Below are 19,457 nucleotides of genomic sequence, written 5' to 3'. Positions count from 1 at the left end.
GGTTCAACCGAGGATTCAGATCAAGCACTTGCTACGCAGGTAACAAAGAAGGGTAAGAGTCGTTGCTTTAAATGTGGCAAGCGAGGTCATTTGTCACGGGATTGTACTTCAAACGACAAGGACAAGAGCTCCTCAAAGAGCAAAGGCAAGGACAATTCCAAGAAAGGCAATCAGGAGGACAATAGTAGTGATAGTGATTCCGCCAAGGAATCGGAGGAGACTCACCAAGCCATAGTGGCTCAAGCCACCACGGCTTGGATGGTAGCTTTCTAATCTATTGGTGGGAATCCCCTCACATGCTTCAGCCAAAGAGAGAGGCACGTGAGCAGGAGAGGGGGCTAACTAAAGCTCCCATTAGGTCCATTGGACCCATGTGTCGGAGTTAAGGCACATGCATCTGGCAAGGAATCGCTTGACAACACTATGGACATGATGTGTTCACAATTCATTGTTAGCAGACTATGGACAGGATGTGTTCCGAGTTCATTGTTAGAGGATTTTTGGGCGTGATGTGTTCACAGTTCAATGAATGGGGAATCATGGACGTGGAGGTGTCTACAGTTCATTGTTCTATGTGACACCTGAAGCTCAAGATGGCATTTTCTTGTGAAGACATGTTGATTGGTGTGTTTTCTGAGGTGTATCCAATAACTGCAGTGCTGGGGTATCCATGGTTGCATCTTCATGGACTTAACTTTCCCATCTATGCCCACTATGAGCTACAGAGGGGGTTTTAGAATTATTGTGTCTCATATGGAATATTTTGTCTATTTGACATTTTATTTAGTTGTCCTACCAACTTTGTTGAGTCAAGCATTTCCATTTGGCAGTATATAAGTGAACTCTGCCCACCATTGTAAATCGCCTATTTTCATTGCTAATACAATCAAGCATTGTTCGCGTCTCTCCCTCTCACGTCTCTCGTGTCTACACTTGTGCTTCCGCATGTGCAAATCTGACAGTTTATAGGAGGGCAAGTCAATAATTGGGTTCGGTAGAACGCATCCACGTTTTGGACTCACAGCCTAGCAAGGACTACTCCATGTTACAATAAATCAGGGGTGTGGTATGGGACACCAGGGCTTATTGCACGAGCAGATATGTCTCTAGACGCCTCTAAACCTCCAACTCAGGGTTGAGCTTGTGACGCTCTATGGTTGGGAAGTGAGCTAGATACCCCATTCCTCATATTCCTCTGTTGGAAAACTAACCATGGATGATCTTGTATGATGGGGTTTGGACAGATGGTAATCTTGTGGTGTGATAGGGGGGAAAAGATTTCATCGATATAATTCAATATATAGATTAATCTAAGTAAGGGTTAGAATTGACCTAACCTTACATGTGAACCTTAGGATCAAATGGTCCATTATATGCAAGTACTAGAGTAAAGGATGACCAAGGTATACATTGTTGAGCTAGAAATCAATTCAAGGATAATGTCTTTTAGCATGTCGTCTGATGATAAATTGAAAGTGCCTAGCCAATCCAAGCTTAAGTGAAGCTTTAAACTGATTAAAATACCTGTGAGCTTTGGACATCCGCCCTAAGCTTTGACAGAGCAGCTTCTTGTAACATGTCACTCTGTTCACATAACATAACATAGAACAAAATGGTATAAAATTAAAAGATTCTTTCTCAACTTAAGTATGTATACTAACGTTGGCAAACCCTAAGTTAGTACACGGATGTTGGCAGCTTCCTCGTTATTCAGGTTATGCCGATTTGTGGATTGACACCATCAATGAACAATAAGCAAAATTAAACGTGTATTGTTCATACACAGCAGCAGAGTGCACCCCAAAGGCGTAACTAGATGGTAGTTTTTCATATGTCTAGACACAAAGCCATTCAATGTTAGACCCATGGTACCTTTTGTAGGTCGGACTTTGACACAAAAGACTGTGCAACGCTTTCCAAGGAGTCATTGAGTACGTCAGTCATCGCTGCCGTGATGGCCTCTGCCTGGTTGACCGTAAAGCCTTGAGCCTCCAACTTTCGGACCTGAAGCAAAGGCACTATAGAACAAATTCTAGACCTTACCATTGCTAAGCATTGATAGCAATGCAGCAGAAAAAGCATTACTGTCCCTGAACAAACCCAAACTCAGGAAAAATAGCACTGTGCCTACACTGACACTAAAAGAAAGAAGAAGAAACCCTACCAATGCGAGAGTGTCAACAAATATGACCCTCTTGGCTTCATTTGGAGCAAGCTGTGAGACATGTCTGGTGTAGAGACCTCTTGATGTAAAGAAGTTCCAAGCAACCGACGGCCTGCAGTTTCCTGAGCTAAGGCCGATCCGTTTCTCAGGCAGCAAAGGCCTCTCCAGAGGCGATAGCAAGCTCTTGAACTTCGGATCCAAGGGAGCTGCAACAGGCCCGCAGTAAGCACGATACAGCTTCGTTGCCACGCTCCTTGCTGCCGTACCCATCAAGTTAGGGTTTCAACTCAGGGACTCGACTTAGTGTTTCAATTCAAGGATTCAGTCTAGGGTTCCAACTCGCGGATAGTATTAGGGTTTGAGCTAAGGGTTTTCTTTTTTGCAGTTAAAGTTCCATACCATCGTAGATCCACACACAGATCCAACCTACAAAACGAGAGGAAAAGCAGGCTAGATCACGGCGACAGAACTCTTCCTCCCTGAGCAACAGAAATAAAAGATATGATGATCCAAACTTTTAAAAAGTGAGGCTGAATAATAAAGTCAAGTTGAGTTGGTCAAAATCAAGGGCAAGGTTCTAGCAACTTAGGCCAACAGAAGGAATACATATGGCCCACATGATGCCCCTAAAACCTTTCCCCTACCCTTAAGGAAAAATATAGATGTTTTTTAAAATTGAAAATTGAAAAGCATTACCTTTATTATGATTGGTTTAAAAAAACGTAATTGAAAATTGAAAAGCATTGCTCTCACTTTCTCTTTGTCAGAATCATGGGTCGTAATATCAATCCTATAGTTGAGATCATATCACTATCACATTTAAATTCTTCATCACGTGATGGATAAAAGACTAATGTATAAGCCTTCCAACACCATTCTTCTTTTATTGATGTTTCAACACCTGTTGTACCTATTTGTCAATACCATCCCTAAGATCTTGCCCACAACTCTAATGGTCATTCCCTCAAAAAATGGCTAGCCTCTTACCTATGGGGGCTCGTCATTTTCTAGACAATAGAACTCTTCCTCTCTAAGGGGGTTTACAAACTCATGCCTAGCCTCACTATTTTCAAAAAAAGGGAGGGGAATCCTTTGAGATGAGGAAGATGTTCTTGGCCCAAGCTTGTATCTATTGTGTCCATCTCCTTTCTCGTGCTTTCTTCGTAAAATAAAACCTAGACTTTCGGACGTTGTGTGTAAGGCCTAAGGGTTTCCTCTCTTACAAACATTTTTAGAAAGCATAATGGCCCAAATAAATTTTACGAGGTTGTCTATAATAAATGAAGGACAAGGTAGAGGTCGATTGCAATGCTAATATCACCTATGTCTGTCATCGTGGACCACACATCTCTCAATCTCCTTCGAAGTATGCAATATATGACATGCTTGGCAATTGTTTTACTATTGGAACATACACAGTGACTGTCTAAAGCCATGTCTCTTATCCGTAAGCATGTGATCCTCTCATCAAGACTTTTACGAGCTTATTTACCTTAAATTTACAAGAAAAGTAGGACTGGAGCAATAACTTTATTCTAACAAAGTTTTAGTGGGTGCCAAGTAAGACCATTGAGCCTAAGTTTAATACTAAGTTCATTCGGGTTTTGTTTTAACACTAAGTTTATAAGTTCTTTGGACTTTCTAGCTTGATGTAGACAAAAAACAATTGCCACCAAATAACACTTTACGAAAGTCTAGAGTGGAGGAAACCCAACTACTATCTAACTTCAAAATGGAGTACACGAGTGATCATGCTTGCATGAGTATAATTGCATTTTTAATAGAGGCCGATATACCCACAACATAACATGTTTAAAATGTAGAGAGGCACATTAAAAATATGATTCAACTACTATCTAACTTCAAAATGGAGTACACAAGTGATCCTTCTTGCATGAATATAATTGCATTTTTTATAGAGGCCAATATAGCCATAACATAACGTATTTAAAATGAGAGAGGTGCATTAAAAATATAATTCAATAAATGAAGGGGAATGTAAAGTACCAAGAAAAGTATTGAGACACTTTCCTGTCAAGCTACATCTACGACACATCTTTAAATGTCCAAAAATGGCAAGTTACAGAGATTAGCATACAACTAGGATGCTTAGGCATTTATTCCTATGGTTTCTTATGTAATCAATTTGATGAAATTAGAAGTGCAAGTGTTATAATTTTGAGAGTTGGAAATGAGGTGGATGCTTCTATCATTGAGCATAAAAGCATCCTCTTTAAAATCCTTTTAAAATATCATGCTAACTAATAGCAATCATTGAGGAAGCTATTAATTTTAACAATAGTAATGCTTCTATTGTGCATGTGTTTGAAAAAGAAAAAGAAAAAAGACCATACACAAGGTATGGCAGGGTGGTGGCAAAATTTACCCTTAAAACTATAATCACAGGGAAACATGAGCATTATAATTTTATGAAAGTAGAGGATAACACTTTTCATCCCTTTCATTTTGCTAAAAGTGGAGCATAGAAAATTGACACATAGACATAGAACAAATACCAATGTACTTATGTTTTCCTTGCTTATTTTCAAGGATAGCTTCAAGCTCTAGATAGTGTGTTCTACATCATCCTTAACACGCTCCTCGTGCTACACAAACCCTTGACTAGGGCAAGGGTCCCTTTCTCATGGTGGTTAGAGGTGCAACACCTCAAATGCATTTAAGAAGTATGCCACCCAGAGCTACTAACATGCCACCAAAAACAACAAGAAGTCGTAGAAATAGTAAGTTGGTCACCCAAAATATAGATAAAATGCTTTTTAATTATAAGAGAGAGACACCAAAATTAGTTACAAATTAAGAGCCTTCATAGCCCTTGAACTATGTGTTGTAGGAACAACCTCGAAAGAGCTTCCAAAGCTTGCAATACTTCTTAACATCATAAGCTTGCCAACTATACGATTCAAAATTACATTCCTTAAGGAGAAAACAAAGAGCTTTAACCCAATAATTTAGCTTGATAGCCCTTGCTATTAATACCTAACAATGTTTACTAGTAAATTCTTCAACACATCTAGATGCACTTAGGAGCACTTAGGTAGCAAAATACTGGAATATCCATGATATCTACAACATAAAAGCCACCACTAAATTTCACCTCATCATGCTAGACTTCTTAATGAAAGCACTGTTGTTTTCAATTGAGTTAAAGGGCATGTTAGAGCAATAAGAGTGTGGAGTAGTGAATATGCCAATGTGAATGACATCCTTGGCTAAATCACTTTTCAAATTCACAATTTTCTTAATTTCTATATGTTTTCATCGCTTTGGTACAACCATTAAGTGTTACCAAAGATGGATTTTGTGTATTTATTATTGCCATTTATATGGTAGTGATGTGTGGGCTTAGGGCTAATAATGGGCCACATCACTTTTTCCCTCCTTAGAAGGTTTTTCCCCGAGCGTGTTACACTCTTATAAGTGAGTGTGTAAGTGACCTTACCATGTCACTTCATTTGGACATCACTCATTCTCATCGATCTACTTTGAGTGTTGTGCTTCTCTCTATTCATGCTCTTGCTTTGCTGCATCTATCTATGTGTTGTTACCTTTGTCTCCACTCCAATAATTGGAATCAAAGCAAGTTATCTTGGCCCTCACTCCCTCATCATCACACCTCGTTAAGCTTCTCTTTTAATTGTCTCATATTGAGCTATCCTCTTATGTGTATAAGGTATACCTTATAGTGTGATGTTAACTATGTTCACAAAGTCTTTGTATCTTTTGGGTCATTTTAGGTGCATTTCAAGGCTATTGATGCTTCACATAGCCTTGAAATCGAAGCCAAAAACATAATTTAGTGGCATAGAATGTGATTATTGGTAAGATATGGTTGTGATCAAGAGATTCCCGATGCTATTTTGAGCTTAAAAGAAGCACGGTTGGCAATAAGAGAACATGCACCACTCTATTTTGGCAAAGAAAGCAACAAACATTTGGTGTGTAGGTATAGCTATCATCATCTACTTCTCTATATTTATTAACATTGCATCATTGTTTGCTTGTTTGTCTCTTCATCAACATCGTATCATTGTTTGCTTCTCCATCTCCATCAACATCGCATCTTTGGGCCCATCCATTAATAGCTTTGTCTCATCATTGTCATCAACTTCTACATTCCTGTCTCAGTAATATTTCTACACTTTGCAATTTTTCATACTTTACAGATCTACATGCAGCTATCTCAATTGCATTTAGTGGATAGTATGGTACTTGATGAAGGTTGTTGGGATATTTGAATTTTGTGTTATTTATTACTTGTAGGCTAAAATAGCAAGGAGTGACGTATTTGGAAAGCTTTCCCCGCGCTGAGGATAAGCTTGATGGGACCAACTACTTGTTGTGGTGGTCCTATATGATGTGTCATGTATTAGTTTTGCCAAAGAGCCTTGGAATGTTATTACCATTGAGGCGCCCTTGACTCATGTGTATAGGATAGTACATTACTTTGGATGGTAATACTAGTTTAGATGCACAACAAAAAAAGCCAAGTGGGATGATAGGGATACATAAGAACTTGCATAGGTGGTATTCTCCATGAAAAAGAGCATTATTCCTCATATTCTCTCATGTAAAATTACTAAGTAGGCTTAGGATGCAATTGTTGCTAAGCTTTATTAGGTGCGTAATGAGGCATGAGTGGCCTAAGCAACTAGAGTCTGCTGACCATATGAATAAGGGAGACTTAATGGATGAGTTTCTGATAGGGATTGAAGATATCAAAGAGTATCTTACATGTATTAATAAGGCCTATCCGAATAGTTCACTATTGTCTATTGTTCTCATAGCTTTACCAAATTTACACTAGAGTTTTACATCCACACTTTGGCTCATCATTAAGGGTACCTTGTGTTTGATGAGTTGGTTATATTGCTCTTACAAGAAGAGAAATCCCTATAGTATGTGTGCATTTACCCTTACATTGTTTGATGAGTTAGTTGCAGTCCTCCTCTTGCAAGATTAATCTTTACCATTACTAGGGTAGGCCTAGTGGGGTCAGCTTTATTGATGACATGTGTTTCATAGCTAGAGACATCACTGTTATATCCACTACTCTAACCCACAGGCTTTACAGGTTGGAAATATGTGAGAGATTAGCATATAATGTATGTTCGATTACTATTATACATGCTATGAGAGTGACATGGAGCTATGGAATGCCCGCTTTGGTCACTTGAACTTTGGTAGCTTGTTGTACCTTAAAAGGCAAGAGATGGTGTTAGAGTTGCCAAATCTTTAGGCCCCTATCAAATATTTATGTGAGGGGTACATATTGGGCAAGATGTAATGGGCATCATTCCCAAAAGATGGTTAGTAAGGGTTACCGAAAAATTATAACTTATATATAGTGATGTATGTGGTCCTATGAGGACATCACATCGATCGAAGGGATACCTCTACTTTGTGACTTTTATTGATGACTACTCAAGGCACACCTAGATGTATCTATTGAAAGAAAAGTATAAGGTTTTTACATGATTTAAACACTTAGTTTCTATGGCTGAAAATATGTATGTTGGCACCCTTCATACAAGTCGAGAGGGGGGGAGTATAAGTTAAAGGTGTTGACTGTTCGACGGAAGCTGTAGAGATTGGTGGGACCCACCTAAAGAGCTGGCCATCGGACATAGGCCGACAGTAGACAGCATCGCACATGCACATACATTGTAATCATATGTATTTTCTTGCAACACTCTTGTAATAGAATGTTCTTGTAATAGAAAGGCCAGCGCGACGACAGGACAAGAAAGAGTCCTTGTGACTTAATAGGAAGTAGATAGGAGAAAAGAGAGAGAAAGAGTAGAATTGTACAAGTTTAAAAAGTACAGTAATATAGAGTGTTTGAATATTATTCATTGCATACTGTTGCGTGAGTGAGTGAGAGAGTGAGCATCTATGTTTTCTGTGTGTTATCCGATCAGTCTGTGAGTCTGTGAGTTCCGAACCCATTGGTTTTAGGCATTGACATATCCGTTTTCAATCAATAAGTGACTATCTTGTCCGTCGGATTGACCAGCGACACTTTGGTGATCCTGTTGGATTCACTCTCACCATTTTTCACTAAGGCATCATTCTAGCGCATCACTCCAATAAGGGAGAGGCACTTCTTTACAGAAGCTATAGCAAGGTAACTTTAGTGCAACATCAACTGCGCAACAATATGCCCCACTTGGCTCAGCAAACACTTCTCCTCTCCCCAACATCAAGCAGAACCAAATGGCTAACCAAGGAGGAAACAACGAGTACCCCACTTATAAGGGTATAAAGGCTAAAGACCCAGACACACACATCACGAAGTTCAAGGTTGTGTGGAAGGTGAATCACACTCACGCAAATGTTTTGAATGAAAGAAAGGGAGACTAGTTCTAGGCCACATTTAAATGAAAGAAAGGGGGACCAGTTCTAGGCCACACTTGAAGATGTACCAACTGAATGGGTGTCCCAGTGTGAACCGGACTACTTCCTCACCTTCCAAGCACTGAAGGAAGCATTCCTTAGAAGGTTCTAGACTGTCAACACTAACTCTGGACTGTAAGACAAGCTAAGAAGTCTGAAACAAAAGATGATGCCAGTTGAAGACTATGTGGCCAAGTACTACACTCTCCATGCAAGGCTATCTCTAGCATGTAGACCATTAGAAGCAATTCTTGGGGACTGGTTCCTACATGGTCTAAACAAGAAACTGAAGCCAATAGTAGTAGCCACTAACATCAACACCGAAGGGTTCGACGAGCTCGGGAAGCAGCAAACCAAGCAAAACAGAATATGGGCTTAGAGAAGAAATCCAAGAAAAAGAAAAGCAAGAAGTACAACTCTTCAAATAGTGACTCTAAAAGTAAGTCGGAATTAGAAGACTCAAAATTTGAGTTAGAAGCTGAGGAGGAGACCAGGCGTAGCAAGAAGGGCAAGCGCAAGGGCGAGACGAACGAAGTAGACGTCCTAGCCAAGAAGGTTGTGGAGAAGCTCAATGTGGGCTCTAGAAAGACCTCCAGCTCATATGGCTACAAAACATGTGTTTTTTGCCCGATCTTCAAGAACGAGGGATGTTTGAAAGAAGAATGCAAGATGTTGCTGACCTGTGCCATCTGCCAAACCTTCACACACCTAACATCAAATTACAGATATAACGTCATGGGTTGGGTAGGCACACCTGTCAATACAATAACAATAGCAGCACCCATGGATGTTGCACCAACACCATACAAACCTTACTATGGCTAAGAGCAAGGTAGAGAAAGAGGTGGTGCTGGGCAGTTGGACGGATTTCAATGTTATTACTATCACAATCTTAGCTATAGGTGGCACAGCTGACATCTATTTTAGAAACTCCAACAAGAGCTACAAGGAGGATTAGGAGGGGTGGCATCAGTGTCCATCAATGTGATTGAATCAAGAAACTTGAACATGCACAACCAACTGTGGTAGTAATCACTAGGTCCCAAAAGGGAAAAGAATAGATGATTATGTTAGACGAACCACTTAATCCAAAGGAAACCACCATGGAATGGAAGAAGCAAAACTAGGTCAAAGACTTCATGAGGTTGACAAAGGAGTTGCAAGAAGCATAGAAGGGAAGTTAAAAGAAAACCCCTCAGATCGAACAAGGTCTAGGGGGAATAGAGGAAAGCCCAGAGGAGGTAGAAGAAGAAAAGATTCGAGAAGATAAGCCTCACCAAGGAGTCAAATGAAGAAGTGTCGCAAGAAGATAATCCTCGCATAATGGAAGTTTTGGGAAGATAAGCCTCGTAAGGTACAAGGGTCAGCTGCACTAACGAAGTGGAAAATCAAGAGGAGACTAGGAAGTTAATAGAAGAAAGTGTGCTCAAGAAGCAGGTATAGCCTGCCAAAAAGCAACAAAAAGGTGCATGGATGGAAAAATCCACGTAAAGAGCTGAATCAGCAGCAAAAAGTAGCATGAGGCGGAGTCCTCGGGCTAGGCGAAAAAGTGACAACATCAAAAGACAAAATAAGTTCCTCAATGGAACATCAAGCCATAAGAGAAGGCATAAAAATACAACATATGGGAGAGTCTAAAAGGTTTAAAACTGGACGTATCACTTGATCAACTGCTATCCTTAATGCCCAACTACTACAAGAGGAAGTTGCTGAGCAATCTCCTAGGTCTCAAGAAATAAGACAACAACTCGTACGATTCCTCTAACCGTGAGTCTGAAGTCTGAGACAATAGAAATACCAGTAATGGATGTTGATGTACCCTAGATAACAATGTGATGATAAAGGGAAAGTAGATCCAAGGAGCAATACTGGATGGCAGATTAGGAGTCAATATACTATCATAATCTATAGTAATAGAACTAGTCCTCACAAAATATGACCCAACTCCATTTGCTTTGAAGATAGCATATCAGTGGAGAGTTTGATCCCTAGGATTAGTCTAATGGGAACACATTCAGATTGCTAGCTATGAATTCCCAATTATGTTTCTAGTTCTCCGAATGGAGAACAAGGGATCATATCCGATATGCTGCTAGGAAGACCTTGGCTAAGGCAAGGAAAGACCAAGCATGACTGGCATAGGGATTAGATCACGATCAGAAAGGGGAAGAAGAAAGTAAAGATCTCAACAAACCCCAAAAGGAAAGTGAATCCCTCTGTCAGACCACTCTATGCAAAAGGATTAAACATGTTGGAAGGGATTGAAGAGGATGAGGAGGAAAGAATCCTTAGAGAAAATCCAGCACATCTTTGTTCCAGCTGGATGTAGAAAAAATCATGTCTAAGTACTAGGAGAGGTACTAAATGTGCAACTTGTAGAAGAAACTCTTGTGAAAGCCATAACAGACATAGGAGGGTGGGAGGATCATATATAAAAATTTGACTCCTTAGAGAACGAAGAAGAAGATCATTCAACTAAAGGGCTAAGAGAATAGATGGAGTCAATGTGCTACAAAGACAGGAAGCAACATTAATCCATCAGAGTGCAAGAGGAGGAATTCATGGAGCTCAATTTGGGAACTGAGAAGCACCCTCAGATGGTAAAGATCAACGCAAAGCTAGAAGAGAACAAAAAAGAAACTTCAAGAACTATTGACCCAGTATAAAGATGTCATTTCCTGGAGCTATATAGATATAACTAGCATTGACCCAAGTTTCTACCAGCACAAGATAAATCTCAAGGAAGATGCAATTCCGATTAGGCAGCAAAGGTACATAATGAATCCCAACTATTCCAAGCAGGTCAAGGAGGAGGTTGACAAATTGTTGGTAGTAGGATTCATCTACCCAATTGAGAAAGCAACTTGGCTAAGCCGAATTGTGATTGTGCCAAATAAAAATGGGAAGCTAAGAGTTTGTGTAGATTACTGAAAGGTGAATGTAGCTACCATACCAAATCCATTTCCATTGCCTTTTAGAGACTCAATGTTAGATGTTGTAAGCCGACCATGAGATGTATTCTTTCCTAGATGGATTTAGTGGATACAATCAAATCAGGATAGCATGTGAGAACAAGGAGAAAATTGCATTCATCACATAGAATGGGGAGCATTCGCTTCGAATGTCATGACCTTTGAACTTAGGAATGTACCTGCAACATTCCAACGCATGGTACAAGAGATTTTTTATGATTATCTAACATAATTCATGCATGTTTTTGTGGACGAATTCAATGTCTTTGGGAAGTACATGGAGCATCTATATCAGCTACTCCTATGCTTGGAGAGATGTAGACAAACCAAATTGAAAAAGATGAACCCGATGAAATGTGCATTTGCTATTAGGAGTGGATCACTGCTTAGACACATGGTGTCCAAATATGGAATTATTGTTGATCCAACAAAGGTCAGGATGATAGTCAAGCTGGGTCCACCTTAAAACTTGAAGGAGCTTAGCAGACTCATTGGTCAAATAAAATGGCACAACAGATTTCTCACATATCTTACTCATGTGGCACAACCATTATATAGTCTCACAAAGAAGGGGGTGGAATTCCTATAGTCAGAAGAACTCAGGGGGGCATTCCAAAATCTGAAGGAAAATCTTGGTAGTGCACCAATAATTTAACCAAGAATGGGACAAGATGTTCCATGTGTTTGTGGATGCATTGGACACAACCATCGGAAGTGTGCTAATGTGCAATAAATAGAAGAAGGGTGGTATAGACCAATATATTATGCTAGTAAGACGCCGTCAAATGCTGAAAAGAATTATAGCACCACTGAAAGGGAAGCTCTAAGACTAATTTACTTAGTCAACAAATTTTGTCATTATCTACTGGCCAATCAAATTGTGTTTCATGTAGATCATCATGCACTACTGTAATTAAGCCAAATCTAATAGGGAAGTTAGCAAGGTAGATGCTTTTATTGTAGGAATTTCTTTTCACCATTGTGCACACTCTCAGTAATTAGAATATAGTAGCATATTTCCTCAGTAGAATATACATAGGAGAGAGGCCTACATGGATAGCTGATTAGTTTCCAGATGTAAATCTGTTTGCTGTTCAGTCTGTACTAGTGGAAAGAAATTGGTAATTTGATATGTTATATGTAGTTCATCATAGAAGGGACATTATCTGGTAATAAATAATCCTCATAGCAAAATATTGCTACAATAAATGGGTGGAGGCAAAGGCCTCATGGATAATTTAGATGTAGCAGTAGCCAAATTCTTGTATGAGAATATGATGACAAGGTTTCCAGTGGAGCTGGTAAGTGATCAACGAGGACACTTCATCAATGAAGTGATTCAAAATTTGACTTAACAACATATGATCATGCACAAGAAATCGAATGTCTACTATTTACAAGCAAATGGTCAAGTAGAATCAACAAATCAGGTGCTAAAGTGGATCCTCCAAAAGATAGTCAATCAGAACAGAACTGATTAGGATGAAAAGTTGCATTATGCACTTTAGGCGTTCCACACATCACATAAGGTAAGCACAGGGTTCACATGATTCTCTTTAGTCTATGGTTTAGAGGCAGTAGTTTCGATGGAATATGTTGCTCCCAGTCTCAGAATAGTCTTGACTGAAAGGCTCAGCCTAGAAGAATTAGTCAACCAGCAGATGCAACATCTCATATAGCTGGAAGAAAGCAGACTACATAGTGCACGGGTGGTAGACATCACTTAGAAAAGAAGAAAGCGATTGGTAGACATGAAAATCAAACATAAAATCTTTAAGGAAGGAGACAAAGTAGTATTGTTTAGTTTAAAGCTCGAACCACACCCAAGTAAGCTCAAAATCCATTGGATGGGTCCCTATCAGATAGCGAAACCATTAAGCCCAGGCACATTCAGGCTACAGACATTAAGCCCAGGCACATTCAGGCTACAGACATTAAGTGGTGTAATACTCCCCAAGCCTCTAAAAGGATTCCAATTTAGTCCCTACAAAGAAGGAAATGACAAAGGGCAGCAAACAATAGGTCAGGCAGACATAGAGGCAGAAACAGTGGAACAATACATCGTGGTAATGATCCCCATCCACACGGTGCAACCAGATGAAGACGTGTGGATCACTCTAACTAACAACACTAAATGGAAAGAAAATGCATGATGATGAGCAAAGGGGTGTAAACATGACTCGCAAAACAATGCAAACACATGTGGAAATTATGACATTTTTAGGTAGTTACCTTGCTTTTGGGGAAATAATCATGGAAAGGAGCAAAAGCCTTGAAATTATAGCCCTTATCAAGAAACCCTACAACCATCGAATCCCACATAGTCTACCCTTACTCTCGTAGAATTATTCGCACCTCACTCTCTTGCTATTTCCTCTCTTTCCTCCTTCTTACAAACCCCATCAATGAGAATTAGCGACTAGCACCAAGCAAGTGAATTTTGACCCTTGCTACACCATGTTGGATCCTCTATTTCAGCAAGAGTGGCTGCAGAAGATTGGACTATACAGCTTTGCAATAGTGAATTGGACAAATCTGTAGGAAAACCTAGAAGCAGAGGTGCAACTAGCACATTTGATGAAGAAGAACACAATGAAGATGAAAGGGTGCAAGGCAGTGCCGGTAACACCAAAGAATGTTACCAAAGCATTCAATCTTCCTAATAAAGGGATCACTAACGCTAACTCTTATAATACTGAGATCGAAGAGGAGCTCTCCAAAGTTGGCAAGGAATACTTTGTCTCCGCTTGCTCTAATGCAAATAGACAAAGGAAATTCAAATTTTATCTATACATGATTTATCTGCTTGCCAAGAATGCCAACATCAACAAAACCAACTACAAGCTGTTGGTAGTGCAGAACATGGATAGAAAATGAATTGGGAACCAAGAACATGGATAGAAGGTGAATTGGGAACCAAGAACATGTAGAAGCAAGCTCAAAAGCTTACACTATCAAGAGGTCACACGAAGATGGCAGTTCACTTAAGAGCTTTGGCACAACTATGTGATTTGGAGAATGATGACTCAGGTGAGGAATAAGAGAGATTGGAAAAGAGGTAGGAAGAGGAAGCAGCCACCATGAAGAGATAAGAGGATGAGTCCAAGAGTCAAAAGCAACAAAAGTTGGCGGAGGAGGTAGAGAGAACACAAAGAGGCTCGTATCAAAAAGGAGACATAGGAGAAGGAACTAGAGAAGGCAAACAAGTGCAAAGTGGAAGCAGCATAGAAGAAGGAACTAGAGAAGGCAAACAAGTGCAAAGTGGAAGTAGCATAGAAGGCTCAAGAAGCAACCTATAGCAAAATAAAAATTGATTGGTCTCACCACATCACCACTCTCCAAGTAAAAAAGCAAAAGGAGGCCCAAGTAAACAAAGAACAGAAGGAGGAGCAAAAGCAGCAACTCAAAGACATAGGCAAAAAGTTGGTCATTAAGAGGATTATCCCTTGTTTAGAGAAGAACCAACAAAAGAGACAACACAGGAGGAAATCCAATAATCACCACCATTATCAAAAGTAAGTGACAAGCTACATAGAATGATGCAAAGAACTTATTCGACCACTCAAAATATTCTCATAGCATTGTAAAACATAACAAATTGTGTGATGGACAAGCTGGAGAGAATAAAGACAAAATGGCCATGGTAGATCAAATAGAACAACAAGTCCAGCATCTATCAGCTCAAGTCCAGCAACAACACCATCGATAAAAGCTACTGCACAGGACTTGCTAAGGAAACAACAAGTCTCAGGACACCATTGGCAGACTACAGGAGCAAGCAACAAGATGGCCATGGTAGATCAAATAGAACAACAAGTCCAGCAACAACACCATCGATAAAAGCTGTTGCACAGGACTTGTTAAGGAAACAACAAGTCTTAGGACACCATTGGCAGACTACAGGAGGAAGCAACAAGACTATAAAGAAAAGAAGATGAATTGGAAAGGGTGGTCTCCAAGCTCAGAGCAACAAACAATGAGATCAAAAGCAACCTGCATCAGGCAAAATAGGCGGCTTAGCCACTAAAGCTGCCCGCATTGTGGACCATGCCACCTAGACGATCCACAATATGGAGCTGGCAATGGAAAAAGACCGCAAGGAAGTACTCCTCTCACAAGGGAAGTACTTCTCATGCTGGTGGAAGTGATAGAGCAATGAAAAGAGGAACCGACAACCACTTAGAAAGCATGTTGGGAGGATAATTTACAACACTCGATGAAAGAATACATGGTGTTGCCATCTCTCACATGCCATCTGGCTCTCCCATGAATCCCACCCCATGACAAAGGTAGAGCTGGAGGGTCAATGTCCACAGGTCAATGTCCATACAGCTATAACAAAGCTCAATTGGCAAGAACCACCACCTCAATAGTAACTAGCACTGGAGGCAATGCATAGACAGGTCAGCAAGTGAGGAAGCTGCATAGCAAAATACAAAAAGCTAATAGAGCAGGTGAATGAGAAGAAAATCAAGTTGGAATTACTACAGAAACAACTATAGTAATTCCAGCTAGAAAATAACTGGAATTACTACAGAAACAACTAGAAACCAAGCTAGAATTACTACAAAAGCAACTGGCAATCAAGCTAGAATTACTATAGAAACAATTGTCAGCATCCAAAGGCACAGGAGGGGAAAGGCTCAGCAGCCACACTCAAAAGGTAATTAGAAAATGAGCAACAAACGAACAAAGTTGGCACTAGCCAAAGGGAAAGCTAGTACAATATCTAGAGCCCATTAAGAGAATAACAGTTGTTGGGACCACACATGCCATAGACTAGATGACACCAACTCAACTAAAAGAACAAATCTTCATACTAGAGCAATAAATGACTATACAACAAGATGAAAACAAGGTCAGACAAATAGTCATGTAGGAGCTCAAGGAAAGATTCAAAACCACGCACAAGGCACTCACATAGGCTTATGCAAAGCTAGACAAATAAAAAGCCAAGCTCATCAACTAGAAGAGTAAGCCGCAGAAAAGAAAACCTCCCCAAAGACAAGGTCCCAATGCAAGAGCTAAACACAACAACAGCACAAAAAGAGACCATCAGCGCAAAGAAATTGTAGCAATTGCACAAATTAAAAGAGCAAAACTCCAAGCTGACCTCCCGGTTGTAGGAAACCTAACATGAGTTGATAGCCATCAAGGAAAAATCCAGCAAACCCAACATAGCCATCAAGGAAAAATCCAGCAAACCCAACAAGAAAAACTAAAATTGCTAACAGAGTTAGTTTAGAAAAAATTGGTAGAATTATCTAGAGAAATTTAGTGAAGAGATGCAATACTGGCCAAAGCAAGCCAAGTAGAATTGGAGCCGCATATAAGTAAGAACACAGCTCATGCAAGAATAAGGCAAACAAAAAAGTTGCATGAGGAGCTATTGACAGTCAAGCACCAGATGAGATCATCAACTCCGCGAGCTGCTATATAGACAACCAAGTCAACATCCTCCACTAGTATGAATCTACAAGAGGCCAAGCAGAGACAACAAACACATAGGCAGCAAAGCAGCTGAAGGCAAGAGCACAAAATGTGGAGTATGCTGCCTACACCCTTTCTAAACTCAAACAGCAGTATGATGAATAGGGATGGGACTTGCCTGTAAATCTCTACACGCTCAATGAATTTCTCAGCAAAGTATAAAACTAAGGAAAACACAACATCCCAAACCTACGGATCCTCATCATCAGATTCGAAATGATGGTGCAGCTGTTGCTGTAGGACAAGATTCATTTGAAGCTAAACCAGACATCTAAGATAAAGACAAGGATGTATTGCACGAGCTGGAATGCAACAAGCAGATACAAATATTTGCCAAATTATTCCTTCATTCTTTGATTTATCAAGTCACACATGCTGATGTAGGCAAGGTTTTTGATACAATATAGCCCCATGATAATAAGGCAAGCTTAGGATGTGATCCCAAATAGCAAAAAAGGCACTGGCAGAAGAATAAAGGGTGGCTTCAGTCAGACACCACTATGCTACCCCCACCCATCCATCCATCGTTCCGGTCAACCTCCTCTGAGGTAGTACTAGTGTAGAGCCACCAGGTGTGCTAGGTGTTGATTGCCCAATGGCGGACGTTTGTGGACTGGTGAAACCTAAAGAACTGGCCATCGGATGTAGGCCAATACTAGATGGCAGCGCACATGCACATACACTATAATCATATGTATTTTCTTGTTGATCACCCAACAGTGGACGTTATGGACTAGTGGAACCTAAAGAACTGGCCATCGGATGTAGGCCAATAGTAGATGGCAGCGCACATGCGCATACGCTATAATCATATGTATTTTCTTGTAACCGAATGTTCTTGTAGTAGAAAGGCTAATGGTGGGACAAGAAAGAGACAAGAAAGAGAGTCCTTCTGACTTAATAAAGTAGGAAGTAGATAGGAGAAAAGAGACAGACAGAGTATAATTGTACAAGTTTGAAAAGCATACGCTATAATCATATGTATTTTCTTGTAACCGAATGTTCTTGTAGTAGAAAGGCTAATGGTGGGACAAGAAAGAGAGTCCTTCTGACTTAATAAAGTAGGAAGTAGATAGGAGAAAAGAGACAGACAGAGTATAATTGTACAAGTTTGAAAAGCATAATAATACAAAGTGTCTGAATATTATTCATTGTGTACTGTTTGAGTGAGTGACAGAGTGAGCATCTGTGTTTTCTGTGTGTTATCCGATTATTCTATGAGTTTGTAAGTGCCAAACCCATTGGACTTAAGCATTGACAAATCCATTTTCAATCAGTATAACGAATGTCTTCTCCATTAGATTGACCATCGACAAAAGGAGTTTCATGTAAAACATCAATGCTACATGGTGCCTTACACAGCTTGGCAAAATGGTGTGGCTGAGAGGAAGAACTACTCTCTCATGGAGATGGAAAGATGTATGGTTAAAGGCCAGGATTTACCTCATGTTTTTGGTTAAAGGTAGTTATGTGTGTCACTCATGTGCTAAAAAGTGTCTCTTCATGAGAGGCTCGAATGGTCCATGATTGGGACACAAACCACATCTACGTTCGGAAAAGGAATGAAACCCTACTGACAAATGAAGCTTGGAATGGCACAAAGTCCTTTGTGGCTTATTTGTGTATTTTTTGTTGTTGTCTTGCTTATGCTCTTGTTCCTCAGCAACAATGCAATATTTTAGATGACAGGGCAATAAATTGCATTTTTTGGGGATACATTAGATGACAGGGCAATCAATTGCATTTTTTTGGGGATACATTAGATGATAGGGTAGTAAATTGAATTTTTTGGGGATATAACTCAAAAGGCAAAGGGTATAGATTCTAGCATCTGGCCACACTAGGAGGACTTTACTATGAGTAAAGCTGTTGTATTTGTTAAGAACTCAGTTTAACCCATGCTTTTAAGCAAAAAACTAAAAAATGTATGCTCACATGACATATTTGATACACTTTTAGGTTTGTACATTATGTTGACATGTGTGGAGAAAACGAATGCTCAATAAGGTTCTTCAAACCTGCCCATACTGGTTGAAAATCAGCTCGAATTTCACCCTACAAATCAGCCTATTTCGTGGATGAATGTTGGTATGTGGAGTTAAATCATATAATTATTTATTCCCACGTTCTTTATATTTATGAATTCTCCTAGACATGTTTAGATCGGTATGCTTGTTTAAATTCGGGGCATTGTATCTTACTTTACGCGTATGTAAGTGATTCTGTACATGTGTGAGAGTATGGGTTACATTGTCTTGTTGTTAAGAGTTTTGTATAGTTATTTGTATTTGGGTTGCATTATCTTGATGTTATGAGATTTATATGGTTTTTTCTATTTTTAATCGATTAATTTATTAATTGATTGGCATAGTTTATGTAAGTGCAGATCCTTGGGTTGGATAATGGAGGCGAGCTGA

At 39.7% G+C, this 19,457-nt stretch overlaps 1 protein-coding gene across 1 annotated transcript in view; it reads right to left on the bottom strand.

Annotated features, from left to right (window-relative positions):
* The window catches only part of LOC147635076 (protein FMP32, mitochondrial-like), a 46,649-nt gene extending 43,973 nt beyond the window's left edge, over window positions 1–2,676 (bottom strand). Inside the window, exons 1-3 of the mRNA XM_086804352.1 lie at window positions 2,165–2,676; window positions 1,873–2,004; window positions 1,525–1,584 (exon numbers count right to left, since the gene is read on the bottom strand). Of these exons, the coding sequence (XP_086660478.1) occupies window positions 1,525–1,584; window positions 1,873–2,004; window positions 2,165–2,434 (462 nt within the window). The 5' untranslated portion in view covers window positions 2,435–2,676. The remainder of the gene's footprint in view (window positions 1–1,524; window positions 1,585–1,872; window positions 2,005–2,164) is intronic.
* Window positions 2,677–19,457: the final 16,781 nt, after the last annotated feature.

Source organism: Cibotium barometz, chromosome 10 (genome assembly GCF_041138505.1).
Source record: "Cibotium barometz isolate CiBa-2024 chromosome 10, ASM4113850v1, whole genome shotgun sequence".
NCBI classification, from domain to species: Eukaryota; Viridiplantae; Streptophyta; class Polypodiopsida; order Cyatheales; family Cibotiaceae; genus Cibotium; species Cibotium barometz.
Note: the sequence above shows the minus strand (reverse complement) of the source record. Positions and strands in the feature narration are given on the sequence as shown.